At 43.0% G+C, this 25,021-nt stretch overlaps 1 protein-coding gene across 3 annotated transcripts in view; it reads left to right on the forward strand.

Moving 5' to 3' along the window:
- The window catches only part of LOC126108582 (ankyrin-3-like), a 90,476-nt gene that overhangs the window by 42,293 nt on the left and 23,162 nt on the right, over positions 1-25,021 (forward strand). For all 3 annotated transcript variants that reach the window (XM_049913877.1, XM_049913879.1, XM_049913878.1), the window contains exon 3: positions 18,780-19,359. In XM_049913877.1, the coding sequence (XP_049769834.1) occupies positions 18,780-19,359 (580 nt within the window). The remainder of the gene's footprint in view (positions 1-18,779; positions 19,360-25,021) is intronic.

Below are 25,021 nucleotides of genomic sequence, written 5' to 3' on the forward strand. Positions count from 1 at the left end.
CGCTTCCATTGCAAACATGCTTTTCAGAGTTGAGGCAGCAATTGTCCTTTGGCTCAATGGCTGGCAGAAGGAAGGCAGAAGTCGGTACAACACTAGCAGCCATTTCTGTGTTTTTGTCATCGGTGCTGGGCAGGAGAGTATCTCCTCCGGTTAACAGCTGCGGTTCCAGTGACGTGATAAGTGCCAGACCAGTCTCTCTGCGGTGGCAGTCATCGTTTGTAATGGACCATGTGAGTAGTGCTGAAGATCTGCAGTTCGTGCAGTGACCACAGCATCGATGACAGGACGGACAGTGGACGCCGCAGTGCGGGCAGCGTCGTTGAGTGGTGTCTCTCCGAGCCAGAGCCAGGGGCTGTTTTTGCGGAATGTCCTGCATGTCATATGTGACGATGGGCCTGCATTCTCCTATAACCAGGTATATTTATTTATTTTTCTCATGCATTTATTTCAGCTGGCAAGATTAGGGCCTTCAGGCCCTCTCTCACACCTAACCAGGTATACTCAGATTGAACGACTTTCAGTTTGTACAGAACATCATGGACATACCACGTGTTATACAGTACTAATGTTGAAGAAAAAATAGAGATTATAACAGTAGTTCAAGGATAATTATAACAATCAAAAAATAATTATAACAATCAAGAATAATAATGAAACTTCCTGGCAGATTAAAACTGTGTGCCCGACCGAGACTCGAACTCGGGACCTTTGCCTTTCGCGGGCAAGTGCTCTACCAACTGAGCTACCGAAGCACGACTCACGCCCGGTAGTCACAGCTTTACTTCTGCCAGTACCTCGTCTCCTACCTTCCAAACTTTACAGAAGCTCTCCTGCGAACCTGCAGAACTAGCACTCCTCAAAGAAAGGATATTGCGGAGACATGGCTTAGCCACAGCCTGGGGGATGTTTCCAGAATGAGATTTTCACTCTGCAGCGGAGTGTGCGCTGATATGAAACTTCCTGGCAGATTAAAACTGTGTGCCCGACCGAGACTCGAACTCGGGACCTTTGCCTTTCGCGGGCGAGTGCTCTACCAACTGAGCCACCGAAGCACGACTCACGCCCCGTACTCACAGCTTTACTTCTGCCAGTACCTCGTCTCCTACCTTCCAAACTTTACAGAAGCTCTCCTGCGAACCTGCAGAACTAGCACTCCGCTGCAGAGTGAAAATCTCATTCTGGAAACATCCCCCAGGCTGTGGCTAAGCCATGTCTCCGCAATATCCTTTCTTTCAGGAGTGCTAGTTCTGCAGGTTCGCAGGAGAGCTTCTGTAAAGTTTGGAAGGTAGGAGACGAGGTACTGGCAGAAGTAAAGCTGTGAGTACGGTGCGTGAGTCGTGCTTCGGTAGCTCAGTTGGTAGAGCACTTGCCCGCGAAAGGCAAAGGTCCCGAGTTCGAGTCTCGGTCGGGCACACAGTTTTAATCTGCCAGGAAGTTTCATATCAGCGCACACTCCGCTGCAGAATGAAAATCTCATTCTGAAGAATAATAATAATAGTAATGCCTATGTATATGAAAGTAAACATATTTTTCTTTTATGAATGTCAGTCCTATCCCTAGTTGGGAATTTTCTAGTTATGTTCTTGCAGCTTGGAGTTATTCACATCGAGCGGAGACATAAGACGATAGAATGGGGTGAAAGAGATATAGAAGAGGTAGCTACGTTAGAGGAAGAGAAATAAAATGGTAAACTTCGAAGCTGTGATGGAGAGGAGAAAGAAAGAGATGGGAGGGGCACAACAATGGTGGCTATACCGTCCCTAATATGTAAGTTTTGAGTTCCCTCCTGAATGTTGAGTGGTTCTGGATAAGATGCAGATCACAGGGGAGCGCGTTCCATAGTCGTATGGCTGAGATGGAGCATCACACGGAGAAAGATTTTGTGTTATGTAAGGGTACAGCCAAAATGCTAGACGTATCCGATCTGGTATTGCGGTTGTGGAATGACGATAGGTGTTTAATGTGAGAAGATAAGTATTGGGGGCACCAGTGACTAAGAAATCGGTGAAGTAAGCACATCGTGCAGAGATCGCGTACCTTATGTGGGCGTATCCAATCTTGCTGGGGGTATGAAGGACTGATATGTTCGTACAACCGTATATTGCATACGCATCTAACGCAAGCATTCATCACTAGCTCGAGGCATCTCGAATTTTCACTATTTGTGCCGTGTTGAACTACATCACAGTAGTATAGATTAGGCGCGATTAGTATTTGGACTAATTTTTGTTTAACGTGGGTTGGAAATATTTTTCGAAATTTTAGGATTGCATGTAGGGAGGAGAGCGATTCCCGGCAAGCTGAGACAGTTTGTACTTCCCAGTTTAGGTGTTCATCCAAGATTATTCCAAGGTCTTTTACTGCTTTTTGATAGGGTAGTTGGGTAACATTGAGGAGTATTTGAGGGACTGTTTCGCGAAAGTACCGGCTGATTATCTTTTAATGAGATATAAGAATGACCTGGGATTTCTTGGGGGTTTAGTTTCAGACCTAGATTCTTTGCCCATCGAGAAAAAGACCAAAGATCTGCGTTCATACTCGGTACTGCGTCAGCAATGTTCTTGGGGCTTGCACTTGTGTACAGTTGGATGTCGTCGGCATATAGATGGTAATTTCAGGAGTAAATCACGGAAGAAATATCATTAATGTACAGTGAGATGAGTAGTGGACCAAGGACGGAGCCTTGGGGAAGTCCAGAGCGCACGTTTTTCCATGATGACTCCTCCGACCCATTGACTTATGTTTTTGACGTAGCTGTCGAACCAGTGTATTGCACTGTTTGAGAAATTCAGCTGTATCATTTTAATTAGTAATATATCAAAGTCAACAGTATCAAAAGCCTTGCTAAAGTCAAGCAGTGTTAGGATGGTAGCTTCACGTCTGTCCATAGCATGTTTAATGTCATTAGTTACTTTGATTAATGCAGTTACTGTACTATGGTGCTTTCGGAATAATGGCACATGCTTCACTAATTCAAATTTCGGTTGACGGACACTGTTGAGAACAGGATAGGTGTCAAAGGTTTTCCATCTGTCGGCCTGGCGACTGTATACATTGCCATGTGGCTTGGAAGACGACATGACGATATGTGGTGCGATCTCAATTGGGAGCTCAGAGACCCTAACTGAATGGAGGCCCCTCCATGTCCGTCAGGGTCCTTAAACTTGACGTTTGGCACGCGGTGGATCTCAGTGTCGGTACACAATTCTTCGGTGCGCATATTGACACCTTCAACGTTACCAGTAATAGAAAAGTGAATGGTAGTTACATCCTGTGGGTCCAGGCGAAGATCATCCCGTACAACTCATTTTCGAAATGTCGTAGTCGCGCATATTCGACTTGAGATCTGATCCAGGTCGCCATCCGGCGTTCAGTGTGCACCACGGCTCGCTCGTAACAGGGAGCAGTGCACGGAGCCGCGGCGGGGAGTAAACAGAGAAACCGCGCGCGTGCCCTCCACGACGGGCGGGACGCAAGCAGTCATCCGCGTGCCGTGGCTATGCGAGCCCAACTATCACTCAGTCACGGAGGCGGACTATGAAACTGAATGACCTTTAAAAACAAATCAGACTGCATGTTTCTATGATTATTTTACATGCAGTCTTTTTGGCACAATGGACTGTGCGTTTTCAGTTTTAACCTAGATATTTAGTTAGGAACGGAGGAAGTGGGAAGCACTAACAATGAAATTATTCTCCTTCTCGCCATAGCGATTATCTGCAATCTAATTTTCTATCTGACAAGATCTAGAAATAGGAAAACTCGCTCTTATTAAGTATTTCGCAAAAATTAATTCTTGACATGAGAAGGAAATATTTAGATACAGGTACTGTAGACTGAGGTGAACTAAACCTACAAATGGAATGGCTGCTCTCTTCTACCCGACGCAGTTCGCACAGTTCGGAACTGGAGGCTGAACTTAAGTAAGAGGACACGTGACGGGACATCCCCCACTAGCACTGCTTTTCCGTAACAGTACTTGTCGATACCAGTATCATTTTCGGAATCTTGGACCGGTCAATACTATCTCAGCTACCTTTCTGAAAACTTTCATATAATTTCAGACGTAGCATGTAATATTTCGAACTAAAATGTATGAAATGGAATTACTTTATAAAATATTTTAGTTTAGATATCATAATCGATAACTACTACTTCCGAATGTATAGTTAAAATCATTATTTTTACAAACATTTGAAATTACGAGTTATTGTCACCCTTAAAATTTCTGTAATTAATTACGCAATCCTGTACCGTTTTCTTTGTTGATTTCTGGATTCATTTATGAAACAATAATCGAAATTAATTATGTAAATAAATCTACTAAGAATTCATTTGTTAACCAAAATTGTAAACCCTTTGGAATATTGCTATTCCTGCAGAGTGTGAGAGTCGTCAGCATGTCCGTGATCGGACGTATTTCTGTGCGAACAGTTTAATTTCGGCTTTGTTAATGCGAAATATCAAAATTCTGTATGGTATACTACAATGTGAGAAAATATATTTGTGTAAAAAACTTGCTGCAACCACAATCTTCAAATGTATTTGGTTTAAACCAAGTGCGAGGAGCTGATGTGACATTTATATCTTCAAAGAATTAGACCTCCAGAAAAGAAGAACTGCAGAAAACTGAAAATGACAAGCTAAGTAATCTAGAAAGTTAACAGTAATCTTCGCTCCTCTCAAATCGTCATAGAAACTTTTGCCTTATGTTGACAACAGATGGAAGGAGGAAGGCGGAATGAGACTACAAACTGACGGGACGGTTTCAGTCTTCTAATCAGATGCAGTCCGCACATTCCACCATTAGGAGGTCAGAACGAAGGACATTTACTTCCTGGGAATCGGCTGTGCTCACTCTCAAGGGAGGAGAAATTCGTTCACACGGATTCTGACTTCCAATATGTAGGGGAAACCAGAAGTAAACGAACTACAGTTTACTAAGAGAAAGGCCACTTCAAACGGTTCCTTTCTCAGAACAGTTCATGACAAGTAGTTCGTTCGTGAACTACACATTCTTAAACATAGCTATTCATTCATATGCATGTAAACCAAAAGTATCGGGCGAAAGGACTGTATATCTATACACTGGTACTGCAGTAAATCAGAATGAAGTTCTTAAAAATGCAACTAAATTCCTAAATTCACTTCATTTGTCAGGCCTTCCGCTGGAAATTTGCTTGGCTGTTATTCTTCTTCGAATCATTAAGCCACCACGATTTTCCAATTGCATCACTTTTTTTGCAAAAAAAAAGATGATAATATCATTGAAACCACAATGTTAAATGCGGACATTGCAAGATAAGGTATACTAATGTCTCAAAATCCAATGATTGCAGCAGATATGCCATTGGAGTTGGAACGTTTGTTGTTTCCAGTTACGGCTCACATTTTCAGAAACCAGCAGCAAAGCACAGGAACTTTCGCTGCAAGTGTGATTACTAAATTAGGCTAATACATGCTTCCCACTTGCCACATGTGTGGCCTGATGACACGTTTGAAAACCTTCTGATTTATTCGTGTCGGCGCCAAATGGAGAAACAAAAAATACTGTGTATCGAAAAATATTTCACTACACAGAACTTACATACAAACACTTCGTTTATTTGAATGACAATGGAACGCATGCATAGTACTCGGCACAATTTGAAAATCGAGCCTTAAGTAATTAACATGGCTGAAATAAAAATAGTGCATTTGTCTGCTTATATCCAACACTAATTACGAAAGGAAGACAATTGACTGTGAACAGTGCTTTTAAAGAAGTACGTATGCGTTCACGGGAAGACATACGGCAAGCAAATTCACGATTAAGCATGGTAAGTTATGTCTGGATATATGTACAAACATACATAACCACGGAAATCTTTCCCGTGTTGTTAAAAATGTAACAGGAAAAGTCATACAGGCAATACGCAAAGAACGTGTATGTCTGTGTATACAGTGAGACTTATGACGAGTCATCTACACTGTAGTGCCAAAGAAACTGGTATAGGCCTGTGTATTCAAATGCGGAGATATGTAAACAGGCAGAGCATGGGGCTGCGGTCGGCAACGCCGGTACAAGACAACAAGTGTCTGGGGTAGTTGTCAGATCGGTTATGCTGCTACAGTGGCAGGTTATCAAGACGTAAGTAAGTGGGTTTCAGCGTGGTGCTATAGTCGGCGCAGTTGCGGTGGGACACAGCATCTCCGAGGCAGCGGTGAAGTGGAGAATTTCCTGTACAACCATTTCGTTCAACGTAACAGACGTGCAACCCTTCCGCAAATTGCTGTAGATTTTAATTCTGGACCATCAACAAGAGTCAGGCTGCAAACCAGTCAAGAAAAAATCATTGATAACGGATTTCAGAGCCGAAGGCCTACTCGCGTACCCTTGACGACAGCATGACAAAAGTCTCCGTGCCTCGCCTGGGCTGTAGATGACTCTAAACGTATTGCCTGGTTGGGCGAGTCTAGTTTCAAACTGTACCGAGTGGATGGAGGTATGGAGACAACCTCCGGAATCCATGGACGCTGTATGTCAGCAGGAGATTGTTCAACTTGTCGATGCGCTGTAATGGTGTGGCGCGTGTGCTGTCGGAGTGATATGGGACCCCTAATACGTCTGGACACGGCTCTGACAGGTGACACGTACACAAGTTTCCTGTCTGGTCACCTGCGTCCATTCGTGTCCACTGTACATTCCGACGGATTTTGGCGATTCCAGAACGACAATACGACACCCCACACGTCCAGAACTGCTACAGACTGGCTCCAGGAACACTCTTCTGAGTTTAGACGCTTCCACTGGTCACCATACTCCCCAGACATGAACATTGTTGAGCATAAGTGAGATTCCTTGTAATGCTCAGAAGAAATGCTCAGAAGAAATCTCCACCCCTTCGTACTCCTACGGATTTAGGGACAGCCGGACAGCCCTGCAGGATTCATAGTGTCAGTTCCCTCGGCACTACTTCAGACATTAGTCGAGTCCACGCCACGTCGTGTTGCGGCACTTCTGCGTGCTTGCGGGGCCCTACACGAAATTTCTTTGGTTCTTCAGTGTGTTGTAATGTTGATGCATTAATTTGTTCTGAAAGCGGTGCTGATATTCAAGACAATAAAAGCGGGTTAAAAGCTGTGAGCTATATGGGGAAGTTAACCTTGCATTACTGAGCCACTGTTTCAACAGGTGTCCAGTCTAGCTTACCAAATTCCCAACCATACTAACATTAATTGTAATATTTTAGTAGTCATCTTACGATAACCAGCGATATATATATAAAAAGACAATTTAAATAAAAAGAAGTACATCAGCTTATATTTGGACATTTATTTTAACATAGATCATTGTTCCGTTAAAATTTTAGCATATTAAACTTGATTCATAACTAAACTGGTGCATTATTTAGGATTGTGTAAATGTGAGTTTGTAATCTTACGGAACACATCAAATATGGAGCCAAGATTGGGAGACTGCATACAACACTGCATTCATAAAATAACACCTGAAAAACGTTGAAACATATGCAAGAGGAAATTAACCACAACCAACCGATTCAATTTTCACCCAAAGAAGTTACGTTCGTAGCGCAATCCTGTCCATCATTAACTTACCACACACTGGTATACTAAATTCATACTAACTCTCTGTGAAATCTTCCCGAAAAAATAGCTGAGGGCTACTTTGATAATTACACCACATGCTTCACGTGGTGAGCTTGGTTTACACGAAGAGTGTAACTCCCCAATAATTTTGATAATTAAAATAAATTACCTCGAAACACAAATTACAAAAGAAAAACCTCGAACTGGTTACTATCGTCTAACTATTAACCTGATGGATCAAACAATTGTATAAGCACGTGGTACTGGTCTCACAATGTACACCCTACATGGGTTGAACATAAAGAACAGTAGCTATATTGAAAAATATTGTCAAGACGAGACGTTATAATCTCACGTACATTCGCATTTTAGATTGATGTTCTTAGAGTTACGGATCATCCATACGTGGTTCCACTTACAAAGTAGTGACAAAGCAACTACTGGAAGATAGTCTGAACTTCACACTCGAATTACACTGCATTGCAATTTAAGACAACATTAGATATTTTAGATCTAACCCTGAAATAAAGGTGATTAAATTTTCAGTTAGGCTGAACTTAAAACATCCATTGCCCTACGTACTTAGCAGAGACGCGCTTAGCCGGAGATCTCACCACTTCAGACGCTCACCGCGGACAAACTGCACTGGGCCCCTACCAAGGGTGCTTCCAGGTACAAAACGGAAGTGACCAGAGAGGCAGCTTCCTATACCACCACGACAAGGGACGGACAGGACCATACTAAGAATAGAAACCTCTTTGCTTTTAGAAAGCGTAGCTACTTGTTCCGACGTTGGCCCTACTACCATCAAACATGCAACTAGAAATACATTTGCTCATTCATCCTTTCACACAGAAGGGAAGGGGGATGACAGTATCTTATCATATACAGTATATAAAAGAAAGCGGATGTAGGTTCCGTATGAGACTGTGTAACATGAATTACATATGAACTGTGTTTTAAAGTGTAGTAGTGTGACAGATCGTTCTTGATTATGTGTAAAAGTAACACATTCCACTGGTCAGTCTGCTCCCAGATAGAGTCAGAAACACCACAGTAAATTTTGAAGTGGAATGTATGCTGTAAATGACAACAGATTTAAGAAATTAACATGAAAGGAATCCAACAGAGACCTTTCAGCGTATAACATTCAAATGCTTAGTGTGTGTAGTTAGTTATACGTACAGATCGGACACCTACCTGCATGTAGACATGCATGGTGTAGTGGGTATAAGTGCAAATATTTCTATTGGTGAGTGAGAACAGAGTACTAAACAATATTATATCAGTACTTGCGTCATTTGCAGACTAATAATTATGGCTGTTAGTGGTCGTACGTTTTAGATCGGTTATTATTTGCAAGTACATACGGAAAAAGCAAGAAATTCTAAATGTACCTTCTATGGGCAGCAGATAAAGTATTGAAGGGTGGATGCGTAGAAGCAAAATGAAAGTCTAGTGACAGGCGTACTCAATTTTTATGTACAATTACGACGGTGAAGTACACAAGATATATAAAAGCTGAAAAAAGTATATATGGTTGCTAAATACTTAAGTGCCTATACAATTTAAGTTAATCATATTAATCTTTAATTTGTGTCTCAGAAACCTTTAATTTTTGTGTCAGAAAAATCTGGTAAGAAACAGATGTAAAATGCATGTAGGAGAGACGTCTTTCGTTATTCTGAAGTGAGACCAGACATTATAGATAAATCCTAGTGAATTAACAAAATACACACAACAGTATAATGTACAGTGACGAAAGAAAGATACTGAAGCAATGGCCTGGGGCCGAAACGAAAGTAAGAGAATAATTGTGAAAACATCACCGAGTTTTTGAGCATCGAGGAACAGGGTGTGTAGTCTCCAGACGGACTTGCATTTAGAGCAAAACATTTTTTAAACCCTGATTCCTTGGTCACCAAGTTGTCTTGGCGAGCAACTCGACGACCACGGTGAGGTACAGCTCTCTGTACTCTGCAGGGATCAGCCTGCCAGCTCTGCTGTAGGAGTGGCGGCCACAGGGAGACATACGACAACAACATTTAATGAGTCAGCACTGAAAGTCGTGTGTGGGTGTACGTACAGAGTGACATAACTACCGAAATGTTTGACAGAACACCAAATATAAACGTTTCCTGTGTGGTTACAAATGCGTGAAAGGGAAAGCCAACAGGCAATGCACGAAAGATATGTATATGTGTATGCAGTGATTCTGTACACCTGTTTCAAAATGGTTCAACTGGCTCTGAGCACTATGGGACTTGACATCTGTGGTCATCAGTCCCCTAGAACTTAGAACTACTTAAACCTAACTAACCTAAAGACATCACACACATCCATGCCCGAGGCAGGATTCGAACCTGCGACTGTAGCTATACCAGTTTCAATACTGCCTATATGTGGAAGGCAAGTTCATGGTGTCAGCTGTTCTGAATCTGCAGCTTAAATGTCCAAACGCCACCTTTGCTAACGCTTTAGCGAGAGGTAGACGAGAGTGCATTTTTTGTCCAAGCAACCCCTTTCCATTGCCTTGAGACGTGGCGCACGGCTCACCTCCAGAAACAGGTGTTCCTCCAGCAGCAGCGCGACTCTGCGGCCAATCACTGGCACTGAGGACAGTTGACAGTGAAAACGGACAGCGGCAGGTCGTACGTAAAGCACGCCTGTGCCAAGACGCAATCAGTAACTCCACTGCCCGATAACGGTGAACTCATTGATGACAATGCCACCACAACAGAATTATTAAACACGTTTTCCGAAACTAATTCATCGATGAAGACAAAGTAAATATTCCTGAATTCCAATTAAGAACAACTGCCAAAATGAGAAACATAGAAGTAGACATGCACGGTGTAGCAAGCAGGTTAAGTCACTTAGTAAAGGTGAGGCCTCCAGTCCAGGTTGTGTCCCTCTCAGGATCCCTTCCGATTATGCTGATGCTATAGCTCCATGTTTAGGGATTATAAACAACCACCCGCCCACAGAAAGTTCTGTACCTAAAGACTGGAAAGTTGCTCAAGTCACACCAATACCAAAAATGGAAGTAGGAGTAATCCACTAAATTACAGGCCCACGTCACTAACGTCGATTTGTAGTAAGGTTTTGGAACATATACTGTGTTCGAACATTATCAATTTCCTCGAAGAAAACGATTTATTGACACATAGTCATCACGGATGCAGAAAACATCGTTGTGCGAAACACAACTACTCAAGAAGTAATGAGTGCTCACAAGCGTCTTCTAACCAAACTGCATGATTATGGAAAATAGCCTCAATTGTGCTGCTGGGTTAGTTATTTTCTCTCAGTAAGATCACAGTCTGTAGTAATAGACGGAAAGTCATCGATTAAAAGTGAAGCAATACCCTGCGTTCCCCAAGGAAGTGTTACAGGCCACCTGTTGTTTCCGAGCCGGGCGGCCGCGCGGTTTGGGCCGCCTCGTCACGCTCCGCGCGGCTCCCTCCTCGGAGGTTCGAGTCCTTCCTCGGGCACTGGTCTGTGTGTCGCCCTTAGCGTAAGTTACTTTATGTTAGATTGAGTAGCGAGTAAGCATAGGGACGGATGATCTCAGCAGTTTGGTCCCATAAGACCTTACCACAAACTTCCAAATTTATCCCTCCGTTTTTCCTGAAGAATATTAACGACATAGGAGACAATCTGAGTAGCTCTCTCACTTTGTTTGCAAATGATGCTCTCGTTTACCGTCTTGTTAAGTCATCAGATGACCAAAACGAACAGCAAAATGATTTAGATAACATACGTTTGCTGCGAAATGTGGCAATTGACCCTAAATAAAGCAAAGTGTGAAGTTATTCACATGAGTACTAAAAGAAATCCACTAAATTTCGATTACGCGATAAGTCACTCAAATCTGATGACTGTAAATTCAACTAAATACTTGGGGATTACAATTACAAATAACCTAAATTGGAAGGATCACATAGATAACGTTTTGGGTAGAGCAAACCAAAGACTGCAATTCATTGGCAGAACACTTAGAAGGTGCAACAGTTTTACTAAAGAGACTGCTTACACCAGGCTTGTCCGTCCTATTCTGGAGTATTGCTGTGCGGTGTGGGATCCCCATCGGGAGGGACTGACGGACGACATAACAGTACTGCGCTTGTTTTTCATTCATCATTCACTCTTGCCTTCCAAAGCTGAAAAAAATGTACACTGGCGTATGTTTTCGGTTATTAGGTTTATTAAGGAAAGGCAATCCTACGTTTCTCTCATTTGTAGACTTAGAGAAAGCTTATGACAATATTGAGTGGAATACTCGATTTCACATTCTGAAGGTGGTAGTGGTTAAATACACCGAGTGAAAGGCTATTTACAATGTGTGCAGAAACCAGATGGCCGTGGAAACAGCCGAGGGGCATGAAAGGTAAACAGTGGTTAAGAATGGAGTGAGACAGGGTTTTAGCGTATCCCCAATGTCATTCAATCTATATATTGAGCAAGCAGTAAATAAAACAAAAGAAAAGTTCAGAGTAGGAATTTAAATCCGAAGAAAATATAAAAGCTATGAGGTTTGCCGATGACATTGGAATTCTCTCAGAGACGGCAAAGGACCTGGAAGAGCAGTCGAGTAGAACAGACAGAAGCGGACAAAAGATGAACATCAACAAAAGTGAAACTACGACAATGGGATGTAGTCGAATTAAATCAGTTGTGGCTGAGGGAATTAGATTAGCAAACGAGACACTTAAAGTAGTAGATGAGTTTTGCTATTCGGGGAGAAAAATAACTGGTGATGGTGGAAGTAGAGAGGATGTAAAATGTAGACTGGAAATGACAAGGAAAGCTTTTCAAAAGAAGAGAAATTTGTTAACATCACGTATAGATTTAAGTGTCAAGAAGTCGTTTCTGAAAGTATTTGTATGGAATGTAGCCATGTATGGAAGTGAAACATGGACGATAAGTAGTTTGGACAAGAAGAGAATAGAAGCTTTCAAAATGTGGTGCTGCAGAAGAATGCTGAAGATTATATGGGTATAACACGTAACTAATGGGGAGGTACTGAACAGAATTAGGGAGAAGAGAAATTTACTGCACAGATTGACTAGAAGAAGGCATCTGTTGGCAGGACATGTTTAGGGGCATCAAGGACTCAGCAGTTCAGTTCTGGAGAGCACCTTGGAGGGAGACTAAGATATGAATACATTAAGCAGACTCAGAAGGATGTAGATAGCAGCCGGTACTTTGAGATGTAGGAGCTTACACAGGATAGAGCAGTATCATACCAGTCTCTGAAGACCATTACAACAACAACAACATGGTTACGATCGAAATCAGGAAGGAAACTTATTCATACAGGGTGACACTTCGAGATTGAAATTTTCACTCTGCGCTGATATGAAACTTCCTGGCAGATTAAAACTGTGTGCCAGACTGAGACAAGAACTTGGGGCCTTTGCCTTTTGCGGGCAAGTGCTCCACCATCTGAGCTACCCAAGCAGGTCTCACGTCCCGTCTTCTGGGCTTCCGCTAGGACCTGGTCTCCTACCTTCCAAACTTCACATAAGCTCTTCTGCGAATCTTGCAGGACTAGCACTCCAGGAAGAAAGAATATTTCATGATTTTAAACATGGCTGCGGCAGCAACTGTTAAAATTCTTCACAATAAAGGATGACAGCCAAAATCAGTTGCAGGATAAAATTTTTTATTAAAATTCTTGACCAAGGTTTCGGTACATATAAATATACCTTCATCAGAAGTAAAACTTCTAAAATTACATCACGCAATGGAGGATAATAAAAACAATTATGCCAAAGGCGTCGTCAGTAATGTTTTAATTACTGACGACGCCTTTGGCATAATTGTTTTTATTATCCTCCATTGCGTGATGTAATTTTAGAAGTTTTACTTCTGATGAAGGTATATTTATATGTATCGAAACCTTGGTCAAGAATTTTAATAAAAAATTTTATCCTGCAACTGATTTTGGCTGTCATCCTTTATTGTGAAGAAAGAATATTGCCAAGACGTAACTTAGTCACAACCTGGGGCATGTTTCCCGACAGAAATTTTCACTCTGCAGTGGTGTGTGGGTTGACGGGAAATTTACTGGCAGGAGTGCTAGTGAAATTTGGAAGGTAGGAGACGAGGTACTGGCAGAACTGAAGCCCATAGGACGGGACGTGAGTCGTGGTTGGGTAGCTCAGTCGGCAGAGCACTTGCCCGCGATAGGCAAACGTCCCGATTTCGAGTCCCGGTCCGGCACACCCTTTTAATCTACCAGGAAGTTTGAGGGTGCAGTTATTGACCTACATGAAATGAAATCCTCATAGATTCTGAACGGTTTGCTTTATGATGTTCAAACTGCATGCTTGGCCGCGGGGGATGATGGTAATTAGTATGTGCATGCGCTTGCGCCGAGTTGTTGTCGGCCATGTGCACAAGAAAACGTCACGGTACAATGTACCTGAACATATACCACTTATGGAGGCCTGCTACGCTAGCAATAGCAGCCCAAATGCGGCTCAAAGGAGGTGGTGCGACCGAGATCAAGCTGAAGACAACCGGTCCGTGTGTGCTAAAAATAAATAATATGATTCGAAAGTTTGAGGTAACGGGTAGCTCTCATTCTGACAGCGTTCGCAATGTCTTTCGTCCAAAAAGGATGAAAACGACTGAAAACATCAACATAACAAGTCTTGTGTCTCAAACCAGCCCCAGGAAATCTATCAGACGAGCTGCACAACAGCTGGGAATCAACTGGGAGGCACTGCGACATGTGGTTGTTGAAGACCTGCATCTTTTCCCGTACAAAATTCAAGCTTCTCAACCTGTAAGCTCGAGGGCCATGGAACAGCAGTCGTGTTTCGCCTGCACTGTTGTCTGCAGAATTGACGAACAGGACTTTTATGTGAATAATGTTTCGTTTCGCCCCTAAGCCCACATCTATTTGGATGGGTTCGTCAATAAGCGAAATTGACGCATTTGGTGGACTGAGGCTGCGCATTCGGTGATGGAGAAGTCTCTTCACCCTCAACGGAGCACTGTGTGGTGTGCAGTCTCCAGTCACGGAATAATCAGTGCAATATTCTTTTGGTGACTACCGAACGGTACGTAAAGGTTCTGGAAGATGATATCATCACGATTATCCAAAGTTACGATCATTTCGATAAGATGTGATTCATACAACACGGTGCTCGACCCCTTCGAAGTAGGGAAGTGTTTGATTTTCTGGAGGAGCATTCTGGGGACGGCATTCTGGCTCTGGTGTACCCAGGAGGCACTGGCATGGGCCTCGGTTGGCCGCCATATTCTCCGGATCTGAATACGTCGATTTCTTTTTGTGGGGCTGTATTAAGGTCATGGTGTGCAGCAATAGCCCCGACACTATTGCTGAGCTGAAAACAGACATTCAGGAGGTCATCGACAGCATCTATGTTCCGACACCTGCTGAGGTCACGCAGAATTTCGCTATTCGTCTGCGCCACGTCTTTGCCTATGACGGCAGTCACACCAAAGATGTCATAACCTTAATCCGAAAATATGTAGTGACGTTTACATTTTGAATAAAATGTGTACACGCCGAACTCCGTAACTAATTTACGTCTATCATCTTCATATACAGTCCGCCAGAAAAATGTAGACACACCACAAGGAACGAAAAGTATTACTTATGTGTTTGTTTTACATTTAATAATCGATCACAGATGTTGCACAACCTTTAGCTTAGCATACGGTTACTTCAAGTGTTAAAAAGTTCACAGTCGACGGCTATACACATAGCAGAACGACGAGCGGTCGTCGCAACTCTCTAAGCACTACAGGACTTAACATGTAGTGGCCTTAGTCCCCTAGAACTTAGAACTACTTAGACCTAACTAACCTAAGGACATCACACACAGCCATGCCAGGGGCAGTATTCTAACCTGCGAACGTAGCAGCAGCGGGGTTCCGGACTGAAGCGCCTAGAACCGCTCGGCCACAGCGGCCGGCTCGTCGCAACTATGTCAGTCACAATTCCAGTTGAGATCGCTGCACGTGTCGCTGTAACCTCCTCCAGCGTGCGTGGATTACGTCGATTGACGTTATCTTTCACAGTTCCCCACAAGTAAAAGTCTGTAGCTGTTAGATCTGGCGACCGTGGAGGGAACTCAGTGGGTCCTCTTCATCCAGCCCAGTGCCACAGGCGCGGGACACGATGGCAATTAGAATGCCCGTCGAACGCGGCAGGTTGTTGTCGGCCACTTGTATTTGGACGGATGCTTTAGCAAGTGAAATTGGCACAGTTGGGGGACTGAGAGTCAGCATTTGGCGATCGGGAGGTCACTTCACCCTCAACGGGAGACTGTGTGGTGTGCAGTGTCCACTCATGGAATAATCGGTGCCGTATTCCTTTGGTAACTACCGAACGGTATGTGAAGGTTATTGAAGATGATTTCAATCCCGTTATCCAAATTCATCCTGGTGGAGCACTTTTGGTACTGCATTCTGGTTCTGATGCACCCAGAGGCCACTAGCATGGGCCTAGATTGGATTCACTTTCAGATAAAACAGCTGTGCCATTCATACCTGCTCTATTCTCCTGTATACTATATGTAACACTACTCTCCCTTCCTAAGTACGTGTTTGTTGAATAGATTAAAGATAATTGTTTATAGTACACTACCTTGCCGGATTCATTCATGAATATGTGTAGAACCTGTGTAGAGTGCACTCCAATAGAAGTCCTCTCCTTTTTTATACAGCTTCCACATAACATATCACTCTCTATGCATATTCCTACTCTCTTCTGTACCTCAAACTTTATTTGGCCATTTTACATCACGAAACATTTCCTGTATACCTACAAAACCTATTTATTTACAATTTAAAATTAAGTTTAAAGATATTACTCCTTCTTGGATTCTTCGGTTTTTTTTCGAATCCAAACTGATTTTCTGATAATCGTGTGTCAATTGTTCGAAGACAGAGGAAACTTTTATTTGATGTGGCATTCACGACTAAGCTAAGACTTTGGTAATTTTTGTATTTTAAGACAAGAATAAATATCGTATAATGTTTCTCTAGAGTCTGAGGGCAATTTCACCTGTTCCTGTATGTTACACAAGGGAATATTTAACAGATTTCTAATTTCAATTCTTCCAGATTCGACAAATTCAGCTGGAATGATGTCTTTCCCAGGGCTTTCTTGTTTCTCAGATTTTCAGAGCTAGCTGATATAAAATAGCTGCAATAACTAATAGTAATTTAAAACGTCATTTAAAGGATCAGCCTGATCGTCTAATGTAGTAACTGGAACTGTGACTATTTTCAGCGATAATTACAGCTTGTAATGAAGAACTTACAACAACAAAGGTCAGTTATCAGTACCATCTGCAACAATTTGGTAGGGTGACATCAATTACGAAATGATGGAAAGAATGTGTGTTGAAAAGATGCCATATTCTCTATGACTGGCTTTGACATATCCCCCTACAGTAATGGCTCCCAACCTTTCTGAGAGCATTATCCCAGAGTGCAAACAGGCACTAGCTAGAGCTCCACTTCCCCCTTCCCCTCCCAGCCACCCAAACACCCAAACACACACACCAAGTCATCATCCTTAGCGAATAACTGAACTCCACTAAGAAGAATATTTCCTTTGGAAACTTTTATTTTGAAAGTGATGAAAGATAAATGACACTTAGCTTTTGTAGATGTTTTATTAAACGTCAGACTAATGTAATTATAAAATTGGTACTTCTTATTTATATTGATGTAGCCTTTCTCATTGCGTCTAAGACTACTCAAAAAATGGTCTAGCGGTTCTGGCGCTGCAGTCCAGAACCGCGGGACTGCTACGGTCGCAGGTTCGAATCCTGCCTCGGGCATGGGTGTGTGTGATGTCCTTAGGTTAGTTAGGTTTAAGTAGTTCTAAGTTCTAGGGGACTTATGACCTAAGATGTTGAGTCCCATAGTGCTCAGAGCCTACTCAAAAATGGAAGTTAACTAACTGTCTGCACTTGTTACAAAACTTTTTTCCTCTACACCACCTCTATCTCTGTGTCACGCTCACCCTGCACCTTTACTTAAAATCAATCAAGTGAAAATTCGTGCACTCTACTTACTGTTTCTGAATGACTTGATTGCTGGACTCCTTACCTCTGCAGTGTCAGAAATCGAACGATTTTAACTTGACAACGCTTTGTGTCTGACTAGGTGCCAGAAATAATAATAAGAAGAAAGTACTGTACACATCTTACACTACAATAGTAGCCATTACATAGTAAGTGTTGAGTTTAAGTTTAATATTTTTTCATTTATTATTATGAAGTGAGTGATGATGAAATTTCTGGTCATTTGCTAGAAATTTTTATGAGATATTGAAGCGTATGTGATCTATATGTCTCGATTTCTCCATCATGGTACAAAGTGAAAACTGTTGTGTGCAGCAGGAGGATTATGTGTGGAAGATGAAGTTCATACATTCGTTTGACAAGCTGTAGCATGCACCACATTGTGTCATTCATTACTTCTATTATTTGAAAATAAAAATTTATTGATGATAATTTATGTAATAGCTACAAATTGTTGCGAAATAGTCATGATCAACATGATATTTTAGAAATAATTTAGTATTGTGAGCGAAACACAATTAGGCACAGTTATTTGTACTCCTCATAAAATTTAATTTTATCCATTGGGGCGTTATGCCACTACCCTACAAAATATTGGAATATGTCAGAAGTTGCCATCTAGCTATGCCAGCCACCTCTATGTCACGTTTCTAGAAAGTCATTCCAGACTGTGACAGCAGTTACTTGATCCCCTGTATCAGTCCCTGGAGAGAAACATGCTGGTATAGCAGTTAAGGGCAGAGGGATACAGATTTCAGGCATTAAATATCATTGTTTTCTTAAATAACTGCAGAAATCGGGACTGGGTGTTGAAGAATGTACGCTCTTAGTTTTGTGCTAGATATTCATTTTGATACTTTGAGCCGGTAATTGTAGAAAGAGGCCTCTATTCCTTCTGTGGCATTTTGTACAAGCAAATAGGGAAGTTTTAAGAGGAGATGTAATAGATTTTCAAAAGTATTATTTCCTTCATCTACACACTATAATCTATGTTGGGTGTAAATGTTATCCTGATAGCAGCTTTAGAAATGCCTTTAAATCGTGGCATTGATTAACTCTGCACTGACAGCCACTCCCAATATTTCCAACATTTGGGAAACTGTGTTCCAGAATCGCTGACAGTGGGACTCGTTCAGGAGGCTGAGGGGGCCACGGCCGTGGACCTCGGAGCCCTGCTGGACGCCGGGGACGGCGCTGTGGTGACTCTGCTGGCCGGGGACACGCGGCTCGTGGCTCACAGGGCTGTCTTGGCCGCCAGGAGTCCCGTGTTTGCGGACATGTTCCGTCGCGTCACCTTAGAGAATAGCAGCAGCAGCCAGCTCGTAGTCTCGGACACAGAGGGTCCTGTGCTGCGCCAGGTGCTGGCATACCTCTACACCCTGCAGGTGCCCCAGCTGCCCAGCATGGCCCCACAGCTGCTGGTCGCCGCCGACGTATACGGCCTGTCGGTACTGAAGGCGCACTGTGAGCAACAGGTGGTCGCCCAGCTGTCTGTCGAGACTGCGACAGCCGCAGGTGTTCTCGCGATTAGGCATTCCGCCAACAGGCTGAAGCAGGCCGCCGTCGCCTTCATAAAGACGCACTTGCTCCGTGTGATGGCGACGCAGGGCTGGGCTGAGGCTGTGGTCAACGACCCACAAACTGTTGTGGAGCTGGCTCGCCTGATTGCAGAGACACCGACAGACACCAGGTAAGCGTGAGACAAGTCACAATTCCACGTTACACAGCGATAAGTGCGTGTACTGCCAGGCCTACAATGTCCACCACAAAGTTTAATTAGATGTGCATGCGCAGTAAAATACACTACTACTGATATCCATTTTCTTGTATACACTCTGTGATCAAATGTATCCAGACGCCTGGATGAATTTGACTTACAAATTCAGTGAAGCCCTCCATCGGTAATGCTGGAATTCAGTGTGGTGTTGGTCCACCCTTAGCCTTGATCTCAGCTTCCACTCTCGCAGCCATTCGTTCAATCAGGTGCTGGATGGTTTGTTGGGGAATGGCAGCTCATTCTACACGGAGTGCTGCACTGAGGAGAGGTATCGGAGTTGGTCGGTGAGACCTGGCACGAAGCTGGCCTTCCAATATATCCCAGATGTGTGCTGTAGCGTTCAGGTCAGGACCCTGTGTGGGCCAGTCCTTCACAAAGACGTTTCTGTCATGCAACCACTCGCTCACAGCCCATGCATTACGAACAGGTGCTCGATCATGTTGAAAGATGTAATCGCCATCCCCCAACTGCTCTTGAACAGTTGGAAACAAGAAGGCGCTTAAAACATGAATGTAGGTCTGTGTTGTGATAGTGCCACGCGAAACAACAAGGGGTGCTAGCATCCTCCGTGACAAATACGACCATATCATAAAACCACCGCCTCTGAATTTTACTGTTGTCACTACACACGCTGGCAGAGAGCGTTCACAGGGAATTCGCCATACCCACACCCTGCCATCCCATTGACACATTGTGTACCATGATTGGTCACTCCACACAAGGTTTTTCCACTGCTCAATCGTCCAATGCTTTCGCTTCTTACACCAGGCATTTACCTTCGTGATGTGTGGCTTAAGAGCAGCGGTTTCACCATGAAATCCTAGTTTTGTCACCTCCCGCCTAACCCCCTTGTTGTTTCGCGTGGCACTATCACAACACAGACCTACATTCATGTTTTAAGCGCCTTCTTGTTTCCAACTGTTCAAGAGCAGTTGGGGGATGGCGATTACATCTTTCAACATGATCGAGCACCTGTTCGTAATGCATGGGCTGTGAGCGAGTGGTTGCATGACAGTAACGTCTTTGTGAAGGACTGGCCCACACAGGGTCCTGACCTGAACGCTACAGCACACATCTGGGATATATTGGAACGCCAGCTTCGTGCCAGGTCTCACCGACCAACACCGATACCTCTCTTCAGTGCAGCCTACTTGTAGTGGATACAGTGACGAATCACGGTACAAAATGTTGCCATCCGATGGCAGGAAGTGGGTGTCACGAATCCTTGGTGTACGTCATTTGCCAGTGTGTGTAGTGCCAACAGTAAAATTCGGAGGCGGTTATGATGAATTCGTGGACGTAGATTCCATCTTTCAACCTGATCATAACGCACGGCCTGCGCCGGAGTAGTTACACAGCATAAACATCCCTGTAATGGACTGGCCTGCACAGAGCCCTGACCTGAATCCTGCAGAACATCTTGTGATGTTTTGGAACACCAACTTCGTGCCAGGCCTCGCCGACTGACAACGATACCTCTCCTCAGTGCACCACTCCGTGAAATATGGGCTGCCATTCCCCAAGAAGCCTCCCAGCATCTGATTCAACGTATGCCTGCGCGGGTAGGAGCTGTCATCAAAGCTAATGGTCGTCTGATCCCACATTATATTCTAGCACTGCCTGTAGAGTGCGCCACGAACATGTAATTCAACTTCAGCCAGATGTCTGGATACTTTTGATCACATAGTGTACTTTAGAATGCTGCAGCACTGTTCAAGGTGGGCAGCAACGTATTTTAAATTCCCCATTCGTGATTTTCTCATTCTGTAAATCTTGAAATATTCGTGGTAGTGGAGTAGTCAGTCACATTAGTCGCTACACCCATATCAGCACAACAGTTTTCTGTGTTGTGTATCTCCCTTTTACGTTCTAGATATATATGTGGGATTCGCTGACAAGTTCTGTAACAAAATTCATTAACTCTAACGAAGTATTCGAGGGGTATTAGAAATAAGGTTTTTGAAGTTTACTATACTCTAAGGAAAATGTTCTCATTCTCAATCGGAGCATATATGGAACATCTCTCTTAAAGAAGGTGATATAAAAACACAATTCTTAAACACCACATGAGCACCTCACAAGAAAGGCGACAGGGTTTCACAACAGCTCTGCCGCTTCAGGCAGTTCCGCATAATGCTCTGTCTTCCTTCACACTTCCTTCCCACTTCTAGTCGGTTGTTTCTCGCGATATTGCCATACTTCAGTGCACTAGCTTGAGCAACACACAAAGGAAGGCGCTTTTTGTGTGAAAACTCCGTTCTTGGCTCTTAGAGAAGGGTCTGTCAAATATCTACTGACCAGTCTTTGCTTAATTTTCCCTGTGGCTTTAGTAAAGATTAGTCCTGCAGTGTTTTCTTCTGCTAGAGCTTAGTGGTGTCCTTATCTGACCTGTTCCAGTTATTGGTCCATTCCTAACCACGTCAAAATAAAGAGATCTTTAGATCTTTCTATTCTTTGTTATCAACATATCACATTATAAATACTCACTACAATGCTAGTGACAAGTAATTACCATAAATTACTTTTATTGTTAGATATGTCTGAATATTTATGCACTACTTACTGAGCTGCTTCAAAAACTGGAATTCATATCCTTCAGATAATAATCCGTACACTCAGTGATTCATTTCTCATTTATTTTTATTGTTACAGTAGTGTATCCCATAATTATAAACGAAAATTAATGTTGAATGAAACTGCTTATCGCCACAGCTATGTTTTTAAGATGCCTATTATTTACACATTAACTTTAAATATGTAATTCTATCTGAATTATTTAGAAACAAAGTTGGGAAACGCACTTCTTAACTTAAATAGGGTGCATGTCACAAAACCTAACCAGTATCTTCTTCATTGCGTCAAGCTCTATGTACACTATTGCATTGCTTACCATGACAACCACTTCACACAAGTATCCATCCACGTTACATGCATATACATAAAGCCTCTCTTTTTATGTCAATGGTAAATTCATTGCCCAGTTTCTTCATGAGAAATCACAAACGTTAACCAACACACACACACACACACACACACACACACACACACAGAACAAAACTACAACTGGCAAAACTAGAAACTGTCACATCTTCAGTAGTTCTCATTTGATACACGGATCTCCCAGCAGTTACTGCCATTAAATACCACTGCTACGAGCAGCATGGTTTGCACGGCTCTTGAAATACTTGTCTTTTCCCATCACAACACTTGCTTCATAAGCACCGCTTGTAAATTCCACATTGTCCAAACACCAGCCACAACTTTTTCACAGGTTATCACACTGCATACAAACTTCCATCAACTGGCATATGTAGCATAGTTCTGTGCATTGCACTTATATTTAAATTATTAAGCACTAATATAACACACACACACACACACACTAATCACAGTCTGATAAATATCATTACACTGAACACAGTAACGAAACAAAATTCTTGATTTCAGTGAGTGACAACCTGTGATCAACACTTAGGCGTAAATATATATTATATAATTAATGTGTCTGCTTATTTTACTGATCATACTCATAGACTCGTTCAGCCTCCCAGTCAGGTACTATTCAATGTTCACCTGTTTCGTGTGGGTGCTCATTGGCCAGTGTGAATCAAATAAATGTATTGGCCGAAGTTTCAATTCTGTGATAAAGGTTTTAATGGAAGTTAAATTTTTACTGCAGTAGCTTCGTAATATGACAAATATTGTGCTCCATTTTTCTCTGAATTTCCTTCCCTGGTCATTTCAGAAGTATCTGTCATAATATTTACCGTATGTTCCCCCTACCGCCCAGTCTGTAGCATATGACCTACGAACACCATCTGATGGACGTAGTAGCAAATTAAGTACATTTAAAAGTTTTGCCAATCTAACTTCTGAGTGACTGTAGCTTGGTATGTTAAACTGATAGTACGAGGAACTCAGGAGAAGCAGCGTGTAAACTGATTGTCTCACTAGTAAGTCATTTACCTTGGTGGGTTAGTGGACCCACTGTTGCCTTTGGCTGTATTGGTGCCACTATCTGTGGACGGACAGCTGCCCAGTGGTCTGAGTCCTACTACATGTATCGGAACAGTCTGCCTCTGCACTGCGGGCCAGCCACTGGACACAGCAGGACCAGCCCCCAGTACACAGCCACGCAGTGGGCACAGCGGCTGAGGCCGGACCCTCGTCACAGCTGTGCAGACCGCAGGTCCCCACTCAACCCCCGTCTCTGGCACGTCGTGAGTTCTGTCACTACATAAGCATATCTTTAAACAAATTAGAGGAGGGTGGCGTTAGCGAAGTGTTATGGCGAAAGAATCGAATTTTAGTTTCTAAAAAGCAGAGATGGCAATGGTTAACAGTAAACTTATTGTTTTAATCGATATCAACATATTTCTTTCATTATGTTCATTCAGTGTGGTAGTATGGGGATTGTTTCCTAAGCTAAAATTCTTTTCCTAAGTTTCTGTATATATTAATGTAGTGGATGGAGTTTCTAGTTTCATTGTTGGTTATATTTCTCCCAAATTAATCTGGAAGGGAATGGATGTGGAAGTAGGTTGCTGGTGCATTGCTACATGAGTATCATACATGAACTTAAATTTATGGACTTTGTCAGCTGCAAAGGAGAAAGGTAGAGTGTGGAGAAAGTGAAGCATGTAAGACTGGAAAGATAACCTCCACGTAAGACTACGAAAATCGCTTGATGTAGAGTTTATGTGTAAATATACATTGCATCAACAATAACTGAAGTATTCGGAAGGGCTGACGAAACGAAATGATACTTCACATGTTGATGCAGTATGTGACATTATATCAGTCATTGAAAAATCTACTCAAATTTACACAGAACTTAGTGGTATGAACCCATTTATAGTTTGGCATTGCAACCACACTTACCTGGACACATGCGTTGGTTCTGTTGGGAAGTAAATCTTCATTTTATCCTCTCCTGAGGGAAAGTGGGCCACAACCGCTGCAACTCGTCCCCGACATCGCAGTTACCGGCACTGCTATGGATTGACACCCGACATGTTAGATCTGGATGTCTTTCGTCACATGGGGGTATTTCAACATCACGCAGACAATTTATGGAGATACATCCCATGTGCGGGTGAGCATTTTCCTGTTGATTGTTGATGTCACAATACTGTTGCATGAGAGGTAGCAAACAGGGACATGGGATGGCAGTGGCATACCATTGTGCCGACAGCGTCCTCAGTCACTATGAGTCTTGAGCTGAGGTCATACCCAGTGGATCCACACACCACGACCCCAGAAGTAACACTGCTGCACGTCTCCAGAAAACAGAAGGAATGCGACCAAGGTCGCCGCCATAGTGCCTGGCGATGCTCATCTGGGCCAGTACAAAGTGTGATTCATTGCTGTAATGCGGGTAGTCTACGCATTATATTGACAGAACCACTCCAATAGAAGTCTTTTCTGTGTTGGTACTAATGACAGCTACACGTGGCTGAATAATTCCATAGCCCATCTGCTAGTGGCCTCTGACACCAATGCAGGGACGAGGAAGACATGCTCATGGTCTTAGGGACTGTGAACAAAACAATACATTACTACGATTGGCTGGTTC

Source organism: Schistocerca cancellata, chromosome 11, assembly GCF_023864275.1.
Source record: "Schistocerca cancellata isolate TAMUIC-IGC-003103 chromosome 11, iqSchCanc2.1, whole genome shotgun sequence".
NCBI classification, from domain to species: Eukaryota; Metazoa; Arthropoda; class Insecta; order Orthoptera; family Acrididae; genus Schistocerca; species Schistocerca cancellata.